At 35.4% G+C, this 19,399-nt stretch overlaps 2 protein-coding genes across 2 annotated transcripts; one reads left to right on the plus strand and one right to left on the minus strand.

The window, feature by feature from the left end:
* The first annotated feature begins 12,965 nt into the window (after positions 1-12,965).
* LOC126803756 (probable LRR receptor-like serine/threonine-protein kinase At3g47570) lies at positions 12,966-16,020 on the plus strand. The gene is made up of 2 exons (XM_050531497.1): positions 12,966-15,303; positions 15,545-16,020. The coding sequence occupies exons 1-2, from the start codon at positions 12,966-12,968 to the stop codon at positions 16,018-16,020; spliced, it is 2,814 nt and encodes a 937-aa protein (XP_050387454.1).
* A 626-nt stretch (positions 16,021-16,646) lies between these two features.
* On the minus strand, positions 16,647-19,194 carry LOC126802431 (uncharacterized). The gene is made up of 6 exons (XM_050530056.1): positions 18,635-19,194; positions 18,402-18,530; positions 18,170-18,290; positions 17,999-18,080; positions 17,247-17,400; positions 16,647-17,128 (listed from the first exon to the last, which is right to left on the minus strand). Exons 1-6 carry the CDS (start codon positions 18,923-18,925, stop codon positions 16,997-16,999), a joined length of 909 nt encoding a protein of 302 aa, XP_050386013.1. The 5' UTR covers positions 18,926-19,194; the 3' UTR covers positions 16,647-16,996.
* Between the last annotated feature and the right edge of the window lie 205 nt (positions 19,195-19,399).

Consider the following 19,399-nt stretch of genomic DNA (forward strand, 5'->3'; position numbering starts at 1 on the left):
GTAAATAGAGTAACAGGGCTTCTTTTCTTAACTTAGGCAGCGTTTATATATTGATTCGTTGATCATTCTTCTACCCTTGATTGACTTTCCCTTTTTGGTGTTTAAAAAACAATAAGCTTTTTTATTTCCTGAAAGAGAAAATAATAAGCTTTGTATGGAGGAAAAGAAAACTTGAGGCAAGTAGAATTCTAGATATCTCTGAATTATTGAAGAAGATATCGAGTGTTATGGAAGTGTAAAGTATGATAATGAAGGTGGAATACGAGCATGGTTATGAGATTTTCATGTTCATTTAAAGACATTGTGAAGTAGAGATTTATGAGTTTTGATTTGAAGAGATAAAGAAAAGTTGAACTGTTGTTCCAATAATTTTGCATATGATTAGTACGCGTTTAGGATATACGAATAGTTAAGAGGTAGATTACGTTTTGTTGGAAGTGTAATTGCTTGTAATATTGAAGAAGTAAAGATGCAACGGCCATTATCATGTAGTTTCATGAAATTTATTGAAATTGTAAACACGATATGCTATTGAATTATTCTCTAAATGTATCTCTATCGGTTATTTGTACGTGTGACAATTATCAGAATATACAAATATTTAATATATAGATAAGTTTTGTTGGAATCATGATTACATGTATGATGACAAAAGACATGGAAATGTAGATGAAAAACACATTGTTATTTAATTTTGATTTCGACACAAAAGAAACGCAATATTCAATTGATAAAATAAAGTTTGTTGTCTTATAAGTAAAAATTTTGAAGAGAAAACGTGATAAGTTTAATAATTAAAAAGTGAATTTGAAAAGTAAATACAACTTTAGACGTGAGATGACATATAATTTATTGTCGTTTTACCGGATAATGTTTACATAAAAGAGTACAGACCATATGATAACCAACATAAAACCAAAGTGTTTTTGATGATAATTACAATTCTTGATTCTCTAAATTTGAATTTAAATGTGATCGCTAACATGTAAAGTCCATTGTCATTTACAAAACCAGAATTCATGTACAACCTAAAGAAGAGTATTAAGCATGTTGTAAAGCAACATAGCCAAAAAATCAAATTTGTCGACCACCCAAATTTTGCCCACTCATATCCATTCTCATAAATCTACGACACGTGTATTTTTATTTAATTATGATTAAGTGATAATAGTTTATAACAATAAAATTATATTTTCTTTATATTCAAGTAAAAATTACAATATATTATAATTTATTATTATAATTTTATATTAATAATTATGATTAAAACATAATTAAATAAGAAGAATAAAAAAACACGTGTTATAGATTTAGAAGTATGTGTATTTGTTTCTCCATATCCAACAGAAAACCAAAGATGACCAAATAGTAGCTTCAAGAAGCACAACACGTCAACACGTGTGTGAAGAACGAAAATAAATGTGGCTAGGCTCCTCAGAGGTCCAAGCACGAGGGCATCCATTTCTGCAAAACCATGGATTTCATTTTGATTATCGAGATCTTTGGTAGGAAAAGAAAATACATATTGAGATCCTTTAATGTTTCTGGCTTAGGAGAAAAAGAGCAAGATACGTCAAAGCAAAAAGGTCAATAATCGTGATGAAGATAAATCTTCAGTGCGTGGCGTATAAATACACTATTCATTTGGTATTCAAACACCTATAATTAGCATAATTGGATTGTAGTGCTTTTAGTAATGTGTCAATTAACGTTAATTGGATAGAGGAAAGATAAAGAAAATTATTAAACTGGGTCTTTTTTCGTGGCTTGAAATTCTGTAGTTTTCTTTTTGTTTTGAATATAGTTAAACAAGTTCGATAGAGCCCTCTAGAAGGGGTGAGCAGCATTCTGCAAATTTCACGAGTCAGGGATTGTCTTTTTAATCCTAGTTGACTAAATAATTCAAAATCATTTTCCATCCTAATGAAATTTTCATTAATCCTAGTTTACTAAATTAATTCTGTTGATCTGGAGCCTGCTCCTTACATTTAGTTTTTTTGTTTTTGTTTTATGGGCCTTTTAGGTCTCTATTGTAACAAAAATAAATAAATAAATAATTTTGTTGATCAATACTGTATATAATAAGTAACTCACTGTCCTTTGAGTTTGAGGATGAGCTTTGTTCCTTTTATGAGCATTTAATCTCGCCTCATCACTTTGGTTAATAGTTAATACGCACACAAAATTCAGACCAAACAAATTCTACATTGGAAAGCTTTATTCTTATATGATATGAAAACAAGCACAATGTATTCAACTCATTTCCATATCATCTATAATCTATAGTTTTGTGATGTTATCTATCCTCAGAAATGGATGATATTGTTGTTGTGACCTAAGAAGTGTGCATATTATGTGGACGTCTTCCATGAATGGAGGACAGTAGTGAGGTAGCTAGTCCAACTGGCGAAATTAGATAATGTGTCACTTCGAATATGTAACAAAGGTAATGAAAACAAATATATAATTCAACTGAACATTACGAATTGCACTGTTCTTTAGAATCTCTGACGGCCCATGCCATTGCCATTCAAGACTTCTATTAACATCACGACGTTTAACGAGTAAAAGAAAACTGAAAATAGATGGTCTCTGATAAAAATAAAATAGAAGAAAAAAAAAACAATGAATCAAGGATAATACTGTAGTAATGTACACAAGTACGTGGATCATATATCTAACGTAATTATCATCTTCAAATACAATATTACAAACCTTCTCCTAAACTATACAAATGGGTTCAGAATGAAATCTCAATCATACAAACATAATGATACAAAGTTGGCCTTTCTCTGCAAGGCACTGAAACTTGTGTCCAGAAAACATGGAAATGATACATTATTATTGAGGACAATTATGAAAACGTGATGCATTCAAAGTTATGGGCAATAGTCAATTACTAAATTTGAGAATAAATTAATTTCAGAATGAATGAAAGAGGAACAAGAAGGGTAGCCTTTGCCTTTTGTAGCTCATTGACAGACAAGCTTGGGCTACAGACTTAGTTGTAAAAGGGCTTCCTATCCTGAATTCCTGATAAGATGATTAGTGCTTCATTAACATAAAGAGCTGTGGCTCCTCTTTACAGTAAGACCATTTCCCCTTGCCTCAAGTAATATAGACATCATAGATTCATAGGGTAGCAGTGAGAGTTTGGCAAGAAGTGAAAACTACAAAGAGGAATTCATATCTGCGCGCCAATAATACTTGGATATATATCAACAAAGGGTTCCTTGTTCATTGATTAACATCAAGAGTTGTGGTTTATTTACTGCCCAATAAGACCCTTTCTGCCATTTCTTCTATGATTGATGATCTGAGTGGTACCTTATGGCCTCCAGCGGTTTGTAACTTCGTATTCGTGCCTTGAATTAGTAATCTGTTTCTTTGTTCCGTAAAAGGACACCAATACTCAGTAGAATCAGAAGAATCGGGCTGTTGATGATGCACGAATGAAGATCCCATACTTTAATCACCTATAACTTATTGCCAATCGTATTGGCAATAGAACCTGAAATAAATCAGTGCACTTCTGCAAATGGCATGGAGTTACTTGTGGCACTCTTGTGACTCCCTTGAACCTAAGAAGCCATAATCTGCATATAACCATATCATCACCTTACATCGGCTAGCTACCTCTCTTCTCTAAGGTTCATCAACCTTGGAATTAACAACTTCTCTGACCAGATTCAACAGCAAGTTGATCATTTGTTCCATCTGCTGCGTCTGAGTCACAGAAACAGAATGTTAAAGGAAGGATTATATTCTAGTCAACCTGACTTTCTTTCAAAGCATCAGGAAACCTTCTAACCAGCAAAATGTCGCCAGGGATTGGCTCACAGGTGAGGCTTGTGCTTCTTGATCTTGTGAGAGAAACAAGCTGACAGAAGGCATCACTAACTATGGATGGTGAAATTTTTGCATATTTAAATCTTATTATTTGGTGATACACTGTTCATCGGCTTATGAACAGTGCCGGCTTGGCTCACTTGGAAATTACAAATTCACCATTAGCCTAAGTATTAAGCCCTCCACGCGTCAAGCTTCTTTCCAAATTCCAGCAGCTTCTCGCCGCTTCCTTCTCGACCTTCTGCATCCGAAGACCAAGATCACCTCCTCGCCTCTGATACCAAGATTTCTTTCTACTTCTCATCTTTGTATTATCACAGGTGAAAAGGACAAGCTGTAAGCATACATGTATTTTTCCTTTTCGGTCTGTTCTATTTCTGATAGAGAGGGAGAGAAAGTGAGGGAGTTGCAAATGATAAGTTATGGGTTCTGGGCTTTACTAATGCTTTTACTTTAGATCTCCATTTGCGTCTCTCTCCCTTCTCTCGACGTCTTTCTCCTCTCAAAAAACCCTTTCATTTGTTTGGTGATTATAGATTGAATTTCAGTGCATACCCATTTGGTCAACTCATGAGTTTCACTGATGAATTATGGGCATGATAAATTCCGGGTTTTCATTTTCAGTTGTTATTTTGTGATGGTCATCATTTGCATTTGTTTTCATTACTGTGTATTGCTTTGATCTACAGAGATGACAGGGAATTTGCATGATTAACCCAAAAGCCACTTCCAAAGATTTTTCTCAGTAAAGCTCTCTGTGACGCTTATAGTAAGAACATTCTTCTCAGTCTTCTTCTTTTCAGCTTCTCTTCAACTCTAGGTTTGTCTTTAATTAGTGGTTTATGTGATCTTTTTTTAGGCCTAATTATTGAGAGTTTGGATTTTGGTTAGTTTTCAGCTGATATGTACAACTCAGTTTTTCATGAACTAGAAAATTGGAAATTGCATACAAATAACAAGGCTATCTTAACTAGATCTAACAAATAGAACTAATTAACTATAATGGTGCAATTAATTTGCATTTTAGTTTCTGTTGCACTATTCCAAGAGCCCGTATTTCATTGGATTCAATTGGTTCTTCTACCTTTTTTTTTCTCGCTTCTATGCGATGTATTTAGGGATGAAAAAAATGAGAGTTGCCTTTTGTTGTTTAAATATATAAGATAGGTTAGACACTTAGAGTTCTTCAATAATGAGTCTGTTAAACAAATTGATAATTTTGTGTTGATTGGTTCTTGAACGGCTACCTCTGTTTCTTGGTGAGTTGCTCAATATTTATAGTTGTTGATATAGGCATTGTGGGCATTGAATTGTTAATTTTCTGCTTCGGTTTGGGTTTTCAGTAAGGGAGACAATGTTAGGATTACTTTTTAGGAATGAATAAGGAATTGTATGTTTATCAATGTTCTGCCATTATCTTTATCTTAAGAACTGGTATGCTAATAGTTATTACTGTTTACAGAGCTCTTTGGGTATTATTATTCTTTCTCATTGGTTCTGCATTTCCCAATTCATGTACTCAGGTTCAAATTGTATATTGTTTACAAGGAAGCCTTTGAGTTCTTTGAAACTTATTGAGTTTATGTCAGTTAATAGTCTTTTGATAAAATCATGTACATTCTGTTATTAGGCTTTGAACAAGTTGTCTGATTAAGAGTGTTTCTATCAAATGGTTTTTCATTACTATATGTTGCTCAATTCCATTGCTAATTGTTAGTTCATTAGTTTATGTGCTTATTTGTATTTGCATCATTATTAGTTAATTAGAGACATTCCTAATAAATTTATAAAAAAATGGAGCAAGAACAAATCAGTACTAGATTTAAAGACATTATACATGGAACAAAGGCAAATATTTGGACTATATCGTCTTAATGAGATATCAGTTTTTTATATCATATTATATATATTTGGTTTACAGGTATGGCTCCTGAAAAACGACAGTCTGCAAGAATGAAATTTTTCCAAGAATACACTTTTACGAATGAACATGCTGCTGCACAACAACTTGGAGAGGCAGTAGACAATGTCGTAACAGGTGTGATGAATTAAGTTAACCGGATTTTTTTGTCCTTAATTTGGTTTGATTTTCCTTAGTTCTACCAACAGCCAGGTAGATATTATTTAGTTCTGACAGTGTTATTAAATATAGAATTAATCACAGTTGTAATTTATATGCATTCATCTTTTATGTATTTTTTATTTCAACTGCTATTGCATTCTTCTAAAACAATTTGGAATGATTGTTTATGTTGTAGATATGCAACCTCAAAGCAAACTTGATACTAAAAAAAGACGGCTACAAATGTCAGGAAATGAGGAAAATTTAGTCGGTGCAGGAATTCAACATAGCCTTCCAAATTCATGTTTGACAGGAACTGAACATGTCTCAAGCCATGTAAATATGTCAAATGATGATGAAAACATAACAGGTATCCATTAATGCCTATTACATATCTACATTCAAAACATTTCAATTACTTTTGAAATTCATTTTAATAGTATAACAACATATATACTGATATGTATGTTTACATTTGCATCAATTGCAGTTAGAAATGTATTCGGCAATCTTTCTCCATATGGTCAAGCTTATTATCAAAAAAGCAAACAAGGTTAGACGTCTATCCCATGATGACTAATTAATTAATGTGACATATCAAATTAAAATATAGTTAATAGTATTCCAATTTCACAATTAATTTCTAACTTTGTAGAAGCCATCGCTCTTTTCTTTCCTATAAGACAATAAAAACTCATCAATTAGTTCATGACTGAAATTTTAAAATCACTTTAAAATTTTGTGATCAATTTTAAGGTCGATAACCATATGTAACTCTACTTTTTTATAACATTAGAATAAAATCAAATATAAACATAAATATACAAACCAAACTACACTACATCTAAGTATTTGAACTAGCAATGTTCAAATACAGTATCAATGCTTATAATAACACTCTTCCACTTATATCTAAAATATATACCAATAAAAAATGAACCCACTGTCATTTTCTGCATATCAAACCAGATCGCTTACAATAGAAAATCAGTTAGGCAATGTATTTAGCAAAGTAATACACACTGTTATCTATATCGCAGGCGCTATTGTTAACTACAAGGATTTTGGTGATAATGCCTTAGAATGTGCTTATTGCAATGCATATTATTGGGAGAATGAAAAGACTACACGAGGAGTGTACACTGGTTGTTGTCAACAAGGACAAGTGAAATTGCCAACACCATTTCCGACTCCACCATTTCTCGAACATCTATTAAATCCAAAAAATGGTCCCAAAAGTATACTTTTTCGAGAAAATATACGTGTGTACAACTCCATGTTCTGTTTCACTTCAATGGGTGCAAAAGTTGATTATAAGATTAATGATGGATCTGCTCCTTATGTTTTCAAAATATGTGGACAAGTGCATCACTTAATGGGATCTGTATTACCTTCCGATGGTGAATCGCCTAAATTCGCACAACTATACGTTTATGATACACATAATGAAATTTCAAATCGTATCAATGCTATTGATCCATCTCATAAAAATCCAAAAATAGATCCAGATATTGTGAAAGGGCTAATACAAATGTTTGATCAAACCAATGAACTAACAAAAAAATTTCGATCTGTTAGAGACAAATTTGAAAATGATTCATTACCTTCATTGAGTATGACAATGATAGATAGACAACCATTTGATAGCAAACAATACGAAAAACCCACATACGATCAACTAGCGGGTTTGGTTGTTGGTGATATAGGAGAATTTAATTCCAATAAAGATATTATTGTCCAATCTTATGACAACTACCTACAACGAATTTCAAAAATTCATCCAAAATACATGTCATTACAGTATCCAATACTATTTCCATATGGTGAAGATGGATTTAAAATTAATTTGAAATTTCAAACAACTTCTACGAATAAAAATAATAAGAGAAAAAATATGTCAATGCGCAGTTTTGTTGCATACCAAATTCATGATAGAAGTAACGAATCAAGTACTTTACTAAAGGGCGGAAGACTATTCCAACAATATTTAGTTGATGCTTACGCAACTGTGGAAGAAAGTAAATTGGATTATATTAGAACTCATCAGGGTGACTATAGAATTGAAAAATGCAAAGATATTTTTACTGCATCCTCATCTGGAATTACTGAGAGTCGTGATATAGGACAAAAGATTTACCTTCCAAGTTCTCATACTGGTGGTCCTCGGGATATGATTAATAATTACCATGATGCAATGGCAATTTGCAGACATTACGGTAATCCAGATCTATTTATAACTTTTACTTGCAACGTGAAATGGCCGGAGATCACAAGATTTTTTCAAAACAATCATATGTGTAAACCAGAAGATAGGCCTGATATAACTTCAAGAATTTTCCAAATTAAGTTAAAAGATATGATTACATACATTAAATCTGGAGAACCTTTTGGAGAAGTGGAGGCGCACGTATGCACAATTGAATTTCAGAAAAGAGGATTACCACATGCTCACATGTTGTTTTGGTTGAAAAAAAACTATAAATGTTATACTCCAACTGATGTAGATTCTATAATTTCAGCTGAACTACCTAATAAAAATGTTGATCCTGAACTCTTCAAAATTGTTAGTCAGTTTATGATTCATGGCCCTTGCGGACCAACAAATTCAAAAGCTCCTTGCATGAGAGATGGAAAATGTTCTAAATCTTTTCCTCGACCATTTAATGCCAATACAACCTTTGAGAGAATTGAACCACCGATTTACAAGAGACGCAAAGATGATACAAAATACGTGATAAAACATGGAGTTCATCTTGGAAATAATTTTATTGTGCCTTATAATTCTAAATTATTATTGAGATACAAAGCTCACATTAATGTTGAATTATGCTCTCAATCCATGTTAGTAAAATATTTGTTTAAATATATCAACAAAGGTCCAGATCGAGCTAGAATTTTATTAAATGAAGATAAACATGATGAGATCCAAACATATCTTAATTGTCGTTATCTAAGTCCACATGAATCTGCATGGAGATTGTTTGACTATACAATTCACGAAAGATATCCTGCAGTTCAATATTTGGTTGTCCACCTGCCTTCAGAACACAACGTTGTTTTTAGTGAAAAAAAAACCATTGAATCTGTCATAAAGTATCAAGCCACTGATGACACTACACTAACGGGCTGGTTTAAAGTTAATAGAACTAATAATGAAGCAAGAAACTTAACTTATACCGAATTTCCTACCAAATTTGTGTGGGATTCACAAAAGAAATTATGGACGCCAAGACAAAAATACAAAACTATTGGACGAATGGCTCATGTTCATCCAAGAAGAGGTGAAACATATTACATGAGAATATTATTGGCGATTCAAAAGGGTTGTAAGAGCTTTGACTCCATAAAAACAGTCAATGGAACTACATACTCTACTTATCAAGAAGCATGTCGAGTTCTTGGTTTAATTGGAGATGATAAAGAATGGAGTGATGCCTTAACAGAATCTTCATATATAGGATCAGCACCTCAAATCCGTCAACTATTTGTAACAATAATTTTATTTTGTGAAGTCGCAAATCCACAAAAATTACTCGATGCACATTGGTTAAACATGACTGATGATATTTCTTACAACTTAAAGAAAGAATCTGGAAACCCAAATCTCATCGTGCGAGAGCATGAATTGAAAAATAATTTGCTATTTGAATTAGAGAAATTGTTCAATGCGTGCTCAAGTTCGTTAAAAGATTTTCAGTTACCAATGCCAAACACAAATGAAGTAATAGAGCTTAAAAATAGATTATTGATGGAAGAACTCAACTATGATTTGTCGACGTTAAAACTTCAATATGAAAATTTTCTGACTCAATTAAATAGTTGTCAAAGAATTGTGCATGATTATGTTATAAAAACAATTGAGGAGAAAAAACCCGGAGCTTTTTTTGTTCACGGTAGCGGTGGAACTGGAAAGACATTTTTATGGCATACAATAACCAGCAAATTGCGATCAGAAAGAAAAATAGTCTTAACCGTAGCTTCATCTGGTATTGCATCATTACTACTTCCAAATGGTAGAACTGCACATTCACGTTTTAAAATACCCCTTGACGTGAATGTTAAGACAAAATGTCCTATAAGTAAAGGGACAGATCTTGCAAAGCTTATTAAAAAAACTGATTTGATTATTTGGGATGAAGCTCCAATGTGTAATAAATATTGTTTTCAATTATTAGATGAAAATATTCGAGATATTTTTTCAAATTCTGATGGGACAAAAGTTGTCGAACCTTTTGCTGGAATATCAATTCTATTGGGTGGAGATTTTAGACAAATTTTACCAGTGGCAGGATCTAAAGAACAGATTGTTCAAGATTCGTTAAACAAATCCTACCTTTGGTCATCATTTAAAATATTCAGTTTAACAGAAAATATGAGATTGCAAAAAACTGGACTAACTGATGTAGAAAAAATTGATATCTCTAATTTCGCAAATTGGTTACTAGAAATTGGGGAGGGTCGTCTCCAATCAATTCTAGAAACAAATGATAATGATATGTCATGGATTGAAATTCCAGAAGATTTATTAGTTAATTCTTATACAAATCCCATAGAATCAATTTTTCTAACTACTTATCCTAACTTTCATGCTTACTACAATAATGTTGGTTATTTAAGAGAGCGTGCTATTGTGACCCCATGTAATTTAACTGTACATGATATAAATAATTTTGCCATTAATTTATTACCTGGTGAAGAAACCACGTATTATAGTTGTGATACAATCTCAAATAAATCCGGCAGCAGCGAAAATATCGATCTTTTATATCCAACAGAATTTTTGAATAAACTTGAATTTAGTGGATTACCAATGCATGAGTTGACCTTAAAAGTTGGTATGCCAGTAATGTTATTAAGGAATCTAAATCAAGTGTCTGGATTATGCAATGGCACTAGATTGATTATAACAAGTTTATTTGATAGAGTAATAGAAGCAGAAATACTAACAGGAAACAATATTGGTCAAAAATGTTTTATACCAAGAATTAATATAAGTCCTCCAGCTGATACAAAATGGCCGTTTATATTTAAAAGACGTCAATTTCCTGTCCGAGCATGTTATGCAATGACCATTAACAAAAGTCAAGGTCAATCATTAAATCAAGTTGGTGTATATCTTCCAGAACCAGTTTTTGCTCATGGCCAACTATATGTGGCACTATCAAGAGTTACATCGAGGAAAAATCTTAAGATTTTAATAACAAATAGTGATGAAATACCAAATAATTGTACAAAGAACATAGTTTATAAAGACGTGTTCCAAAATCTATTGACCAAATTGTAAAAAACAAGCAAAATGAGAAACAAGAAAGGTGTTGCTTCATCTCACTAGAATTTTACATTCATGATATTACAAACAACAACTTCTAATATATCTACATATTTACAACTTTTCCATACTCTTCAAAAAAATAATATTTACATTCCATGTAAATTGAAACCCTTATTCATTACCTTTACTTAGAAGGGGTCAGAAGAATGTTATGTCAACACCAAAAAAGGTACGACTTCTTGCTTTGAGTACTTAGATTCCTGCCTCTTCATTGGTTTACACCTAACATACTTATTGTTTTATCTTTTAATTTTATATATTAAAAGATATATTGTGTTTTTGATTTCATGTCATATAGCCATATAGGTGTAATCTGGAGAGATCTTGGCTGCTCTATTTTACCGGTATGACACCCCGCAGCAGAGCGCGGGCAATATGCCTAGTATATAACTAATTTTAGTATCGTGAATGTGGCGGACACAGAAAATTATACAAGTGGGGGCAAAAAAAAAATTGTTGGAGCATAACACAACTTTGTTATGCTTAAGAATAGGTGTGTCATGAAAAGTGGTGCAAAGGGATACGAGGTCGGGTTCTTAAGATTCTTAGCGAGTCAGAAAACGGGAGATGAATCGGAGGATTTACGGTAACAAGAGTGATAATAAATTTATTATATGAGATTACTACGAAGATTTTATTTGAGTATATTATCAATTAGTCTAATATACCTATATTTCAATAATTTTTTGTGCAACTCAGTAATGGAACGTACTGTATAGTCATGTATCTAACGCAGCCGACTAAAAAAAATAGGGCATACATATGAACTATGAAGTAAGTTGGCAAAATCAAAAGTTCACTGGGGGCAAGTGCCCCCACTCGACCCCTACTGCGTCCGCCAAATCGTGATTAAGAAAGTGGAGATTGTGGAGATTGTGGAGATTGTGGAGTTTGCACACCACAGATGTTAGCTTCCAAATTTGTTTGTAGTATAAAGAACTGACCAATATTGTACTTGATTGTTATATGAGAACCCGAATATACAGTTGGTGCTGAGTCATCAAAAGTTCAAAACAACGGAATGCATGTAGTTTGAGGATCCTTGTGTTCAAATGTTCACGTGAAAAATACCCATTGCAGTGTTTACATGCATTTCCAGTGTGAATCTATGTTTTTTTTTAGAAGCAGTGTGAATCTGTGTTAAATTTTTCAACATTGGTGAACTGGGATGGCCCTAAACTTGTTTATGAAGTCTTTAAAGGCATTACTATAAATCAATTGAAAATTATTAGTGGTAGACTAGCTGATCCACTTAATTAGTGCAGGGCAGCTTTTAAGTTTCCACACCAGAGACTTTGAATACTGTATTACTCAACTCAGTTAAACTAGAGTTGAACTTAAAAGGCCTTGCATTATTCTCACATGACCAACTAGCTTCCTGCTTGTGCAAACTCAATGGAGCGTCATGAATCCATGCTATGTGCATTTTGGTTTAAGTCTCTTCATGTGATTACCCATCTCCTCCTTATTATGAACTTCCTATCTTCCACTGTTGCAAGATCACTCGGAAACGAAACTGATCGATTAGCATTACTCAAATTCAAGGAATCCATGACCACTGACCCGCTAGGGTTGTTGAACACATGGAATGACTCCCTTCACTTTTGCAACTGGCATGGGATTTCCTGTGGCTCAAGGCATCAGAGAGTAGTAGCCTTGAACCTTTATCATTCTGAGTTGAATGGAACCATATCACCTTACATAGGCAACCTCTCTTTTCTAATGTCCATCAACCTTGGAAACAACAACTTCTATGGCAAGATTCCGCAACAAGTTGATCGTTTGTTCCGTCTGCGACATCTCAATCTAAGTGTTAACAGGTTGCAGGGGAGTATTCCAGTCAACCTGACCTCCTGCCTGGAACTGAGTCACATAAACTTAACCTCAAACCGTCTTACAGGCACAATTCCGCCAGACCTTGGCTCATTGTTGAAGCTTGTTTATCTACATCTTGATAAAAACAAATTGACAGGAGCCATCCCACCTTCCTTGGGAAATCTTTCATCAATCGGTTTTCTTTGCCTAGCATATAACAATTTGGTGGGCAACATTCCAGAGGAGATGGGCAGATTGGGAAGCTTATATCATTTAAACGTTGGCTCCAATAATCTTTCTGGTATGATACCTCCTTCCATTTTTAACATATCATCTATGAAATCCTTTTCACTTGTAAATAATAAGTTCAAGGGCAGCATTCCACCCGCCATAGGCTTCAACATGCCTAATCTCCAAGAATTGTACTTTGGCGCAAATGAACTCTCCGGGCAAATCCCACCTTCACTTTCCAATGCCTCTCAGATTTATGCACTTGATGTTGGGGACAATAATTTGGTTGGGCAAGTTCCCAACAGTTTTGGAGACCTCTCAGCTCTCTGGTCGCTCGATGTTAGCAACAATTTTCTGGGAAGTATTTCTGCGAAGGACTTGGATTTTGTAACATCGTTGGCCAATTGCAGCAACCTGGAAATTCTTGATATGACTTCCAACGATTTTGGAGGTGTTTTATCCAACTCTGTGGCCAACTTGTCAACTCAAATGACCCAATTCTTTTTTGGAGGAAATTTTATATCAGGAATGATTCCTGAAACATTAGAAAATCTCAACAATTTAATAGCCTTAAGCCTGGCTGATAACCTGTTCAGTGGCACCATTCCGACCTCTATTTCCAAGTTACAAAAGCTGCAGGGCTTGCATCTAGCCGGTAATAGTCTATCAGGACGAATCCCATCTTCCATAGGAAACCTCACTCAATTGTATCGCCTCGACTTGTCGGAAAATGACTTGGTAGGAAACATTCCTAAGAGTATTGGGAACTGCCAACATATGCAGGAGATCATTATATCACAGAATAAGCTAACTGGAAATATACCACCAGAGGTGATTGGTCTTTCATCCCTTCTCTTTCTCCGCTTATCAGGAAACTCACTCACTGGCAGCTTGCCTATGGAAGTAGGTAAGCTAAAGAATATATATTCCCTTGGCATCTCGGAAAATAATTTGACAGGAAAAATTCCGGAAGTCATTGGAGACTGTATGAGCCTTGAACACCTTTACCTACAAGGAAATCTCTTTCAAGGTATGATACCTTCTTCTTTGGCTTCTTTGAAAGGTCTTCAAAACTTGGATCTTTCACTAAACAACTTGTCAGGTCAAATTCCAAAAGTTATACAAAGACTTACCTTCTTGCTATGTTTGAACCTGTCTTTCAATAATCTGGAAGGTGAGGTACCAAAAGAAGGCATCTTTCGAAATAGAAGCGCAATATTCTTGGTTGGCAATACCAAACTTTGTGGCACTGAATTTTGGCTACCAGCATGCGCCATCAAGAAGAAGAGAAAATTCAAACTACAGTTCATAATTTTGATGGTGGTTGGATGGTCTCTTCTGTTTGCAGCATTTCTAAATCTTTATTGGAGGAGAAAAATAAGAAAGAATTCATTAGCTGGAGACTCATCAATTAAATTCCACTCAAAGGTTTCATACGAAACCCTTCATAAAGCTACTGGCGGATTCTCTCTGAGCACTCTAATTGGATCAGGCGGTTTTGGCTCTGTATACAAAGGGATTTTTGATCAAGAAGAAAAGAATGTAGTTGCCATAAAGGTCATTAACCTTCAACAGAGAGGAGCTTCCAAGAGTTTCACAGCAGAATGCAATGCACTAAAAAATGTCCGGCACCGGAATCTTGTCAAAATCTTTACTTGCTGCTCCAGCATAGATTACAACGGTAATGAATTCAGAGCTCTAGTTTTTGAATATATGTCAAACGGAAGTTTAGAGGAGTGGCTGCACAGAGAAAACCAATCAATGAGTTTGACTCTTCTTCAAAGAATGAATATTGTTGTTGACGTCGCTTCTGCATTATGTTACCTTCATGACCATTGTGAGCCTCCAATCATTCACTGCGACATAAAGCCAAGCAATGTTCTTCTTGATGATGACATAGTTGCTCGTGTAGCTGATTTTGGGATAGCCAGGCTCATCTCAACCACCACAGAATCCTCACAAACTCAAAGTAGCACAATTGGAATAAAGGGAACGATCGGCTATGCAGCTCCAGGTACATCTGACACTAAATGTGTGTATAATAGTTCATTAATTCGAGTAGAAAATTTTGGCTTACCAATTCTTACAACTTATCTCTTAATATGAACTTTACTTTTTCGGGCATCAGATTTTCTTTTGTCATCGAATGCATGTGGATAAGGACATAGATTATAAGTAACTACGCAATTCCAGAAAGGCTCACAAACTGAAAAGTATATAATGCACAGAGAGCTGACATACTTGAATGTTTGCAGAGTACGCAAGTGGTGCTGAGGCATCAAAACAAGGAGATGTATATAGTTTTGGGATCCTTGTATTAGAAATGTTTACAGGAAGAAAACCCACCGACGAAATTTTCAAAGATGGTTTGAAACTCCATGACTTTGTTAAGATGGCAATACCAGGAAGGCTTGTGCAGATTGTGGCCCCTGCTCTTCTCTCGGCCCTTGAAGAGGCAGCTCCTGCGACAACTAGAAATGAAGTAAACTATATGCTTAGAGGTCATAACAATAAAACTGAACCGGATGAGGAAAATATCAACTATGAGAACCTAAGCAAAATGAACACACAAGTGTGGAAGTGTATACATTCAATCCTTCAGATTGGACTTGCGTGCTCGAAGGAATCACTGAAGGATAGAATGTCTATGAAGGATGTCGTCTGGGATCTACACCGTATAAAAATTGCTTACAATGGTGCAGTGATCCATCCACAAAGACCAAGAAGCTAAACAATTGGTGCTGTTAGTTTACTTCTTTTAATAGGTGCATTTAATTGATATAGTTTTTCTTCCAAATTTTGGTAAGTCACTGCCTAATTCTTGTGTTCATTCTACTAATAACTTATTAGGTATGGCGTGGGAAGCAATACGGGAGTTATCTAACTGTGGGAAGTTATGCTAGTACTAGAGATGTCTCAAGGCAGCATGATGACCTGAACGTCTTCTTCCTGATGCTAAATCGTGAAGTGCTTGATTTCAATTTCTATGTTTGGAGTTCCTTTTTCTGAGTTTTATCCAGAGAGCAAATGGACACCAGAATATATTGTAGGCTTGTAGCTCAAGAATATGTATCGTGTAATAATTGTTAATTCAGAACCTATGTTATTATTAGGATTTTGTTAAACCAACGGAGCTAATCTTTAATGTAGCAGATGAACGTTTGGCAAATGTTCTTATTGCTTTCCTCATGAATATAGACTAGCAGAGAGGTTTGGCAAGTGGAACTTACAAAATCTTTGCTTCCTGTGTACAATGTAGATGGGAAACCTAACTAGTTTAGATCTCTGTTAATATCAGTTAATCAAAATACCTAATTGCTGTTATACAGTACAAATAACAGATATGACAATAAAAGTATACAACCAATGAATAAATGAGCACAAATTGATGAGGGACGTGTAAACTAATCATTATTGGAAACAATTTCACAAAATTCTGACAAAATGCTAAGGCATCCGAGATAACTAACAGCAAGCATATAAACAAAGTTACACAAGAATCATGGTTTCAACAAATCTATATATTATATTCTGGCTTCTGTATACGATAGTGAGATGCAACATTTAGACCTCTATTGAAAGACACCCTTGTATCAACAAATTTGCAGTGTGTACAGTGATGCTGTACAGAAGAATTGTGGAAGTCAATATGACACTGCCTCGAGCACAGTACTGCTGAGACTTGGAAGGCTGATCTGCCAATCCAACTATTTCCAACTAGTTGACGGAATTCCCTGCTTTTGAAACCATTCGGGCATGTGAAACCTCTCATAAAGCACAGGCCTCACATCTTTCTGCAGCGATAGGTGCTTGAGCAGTGGAAGAAGAACATCCAAAAGCTGAAAAACAAAGGTTGGGGGAAATGAAAAGATATAGAGGCGACAAAGTGGAGGAGAAGTGATAGACAGTAAAGAGGTAGTGAGTGTTAAAAAGGTCAAAAAAATTGGATCTTCCAACCTGTGTGTCATGTAATTGCCCAGCAGAAAATGGAATGCATGGAATTCCATTCAGAGGTTGCAACAAGAAACTGAAAGGGTTGTTGTCAACAATAACAATTCGCCCCAAATCCTTCGATAGGCCAGCGAGATCCTTTACATGGTCACGGTATTCCCTGAATTAATTTATCCAGCATCAGAGGTTTTACTCATTACCAAACTCACTCTTTTATCTTAAAACCACAAACAGCACACACGTACAGGTAATTCAAACTAAATGCTCTAATAAATATTTAAGGAACCCCGGGGACGCCCTTCATTCTATATAACAAGATGATAGAAGGAGAGAAGCAGAACTGCAGAAAGCTTTGGCGACACAAAAAGCGCAGCAAGTGTGCAAGACATATAATGAGATTTATGATATGTCTGCATCCTACACCGTCATTGAAGTGACTCCACAAAACATCTATTGGGAATTCTACAAGGCCATGTACAAACATTAATGTTTTCATATTTTTCTTATGTCTTAATTTGAACGCTTTTAATCTGGTATCATAGCTTCCATGATGCTCAACAACATTACTTTAAAGTACAAGATGTATTTTGATGTGGTATTGATGCCAAAAAATTTCCTCCCTAATAAAACTACATAAACTGAGCATAAAGTTTCAATGTCTGTAAGTGCTTAAGTAAACACAACAGGAAGTGTGCTTTAAAGTTTGATAAAAAGAGAGGCTTGACTGAAAATGATCAAAGACAGAAAGCAGAACTTACGTGCTGGTTGTAGAAGGCCGATAAAGCCTAAAACTGAACAGGTTCTCTACATCTATTCTGTCTACAAGTGGTCTAGCATAACCTGTTACCATCAAAACACTTACATTCCATAACAGGAAACCAAATCAAAGCATAAAACATGAATAAACCAGAACTTAATAGCAAACGAACCTTCAAGGCCAGCAGTAAACAACACTAGATCGGCAAAGCCATGAACTTGCTTCAAGAACTCATGCAACCCCGGACGCTCAAATACCGTCACATAATTTACCTTCGGTTTCCCATCACATTCCTTCAAACACCAACACCAACACCAACATCAACTTCACAGTTACGAATCAACACTAAACTTAGCTAAATCAATTAGGACCATCACAAAATGAGTGCTAGTCAAGCAAAGAACCTTGTCGGAAGAAAAACACTCGAGCTCAAACCACTTCAACCCACCTTCTGTCGCCTGAGTCCGAATCATCGCCGGCAAGCTCGCCGACTCATACGCACACACCAGCGTCTCATCCAGGTCCAGCACCACCTGAGAAACCAACCCAATTCACAAACAAATCACTTATACAATTCCGCAAATATGTTACAACAGTTCCATGTGACAGACTCAGACTGACAGAGAGAAATGAGTACCGTTAGCTTCTGGGGAGGATCGTCGGAGTCGGAATCAGGAGAATCGATTTCAACGGCGGCGGAGGCGGAGGAAGAGTCGTTCTCCGGCAACTCGACAGCTGGCAGCGACTTGAAGGAAGCTTCGGAAGCAGAAGAAGAAGGAGACGAAGAAGAGAGCAAAGGGTGGTGGCCGAGGGCTCTGACGACTTGAAGGAAGATCTGGAACAAGAATCCCAGCCAGTTGAGCAGGGCCTTCCAGAGCTGCATAGTCTTGGGCGAGTAAGCCACCTCTTTCTGAGTCAACTCGGCCATTACGACTCGTCCTCCTCTCGAAACAACAAAGAACAAGAGCAGAAGTGATTGATTGGGTTTGGGTTCTGTTAAGGAGTCTTAACCAATCAGAAGCTCTCGCTTTCTTTCTGTTTCTCTCTTGTTCTTGTTTTCTCGCCGATGGTGGCCTTCGACGAAGTCTAGGGTGGGTATTTCCGACGCGCGATATGGCGCGTGCGTGAGGTTTCTTGATATCCTGAGTGTGAATGGGCCGTCCACGCGCCGAAGGGCGTGGAGTGAAAGTGAGAAAGGTAAAAGGAGATAGCGCCAATCAGAAGAGACAATGTTTTTTCAGTCTTTAAAGACCGACATTAACATGGAAAATCTGATCAAACACAGAAAGATTGACATTTCTTTTTTCTTTTTTCCATTTTTTTCCTGTTCAACTTTGTTTTGTAGAATTATCAATGGAGTTTGGAACTCTCTTATAATTTTCAGGAAGCTGATACTGACAGA

The sequence above is a fragment of the Argentina anserina genome, chromosome 7 (assembly GCF_933775445.1).
Source record: "Argentina anserina chromosome 7, drPotAnse1.1, whole genome shotgun sequence".
Taxonomy (NCBI): Eukaryota; Viridiplantae; Streptophyta; class Magnoliopsida; order Rosales; family Rosaceae; genus Argentina; species Argentina anserina.

Bases quoted from the DNA above. Each gene is read 5' to 3' on its own strand.
- LOC126803756 (XM_050531497.1), top strand. From the start codon at position 12,966: ATGTCCATCAACCTTGGAAACAACAACTTCTATGGCAAGATTCCGCAA. The intron at 15,304-15,544 runs GTACATCTGACA...GAATGTTTGCAG, and splicing joins GATCGGCTATGCAGCTCCAG to AGTACGCAAGTGGTGCTGAG.
- LOC126802431 (XM_050530056.1), bottom strand. From the start codon at position 18,925: ATGGCCGAGTTGACTCAGAAAGAGGTGGCTTACTCGCCCAAGACTATG. The intron at 18,081-18,169 runs GTTCGTTTGCTA...TGATGGTAACAG, and splicing joins GTTTACTGCTGGCCTTGAAG to GTTATGCTAGACCACTTGTA. The intron at 17,401-17,998 runs GTAAGTTCTGCT...AAATTAATTCAG, and splicing joins CGGCCTTCTACAACCAGCAC to GGAATACCGTGACCATGTAA.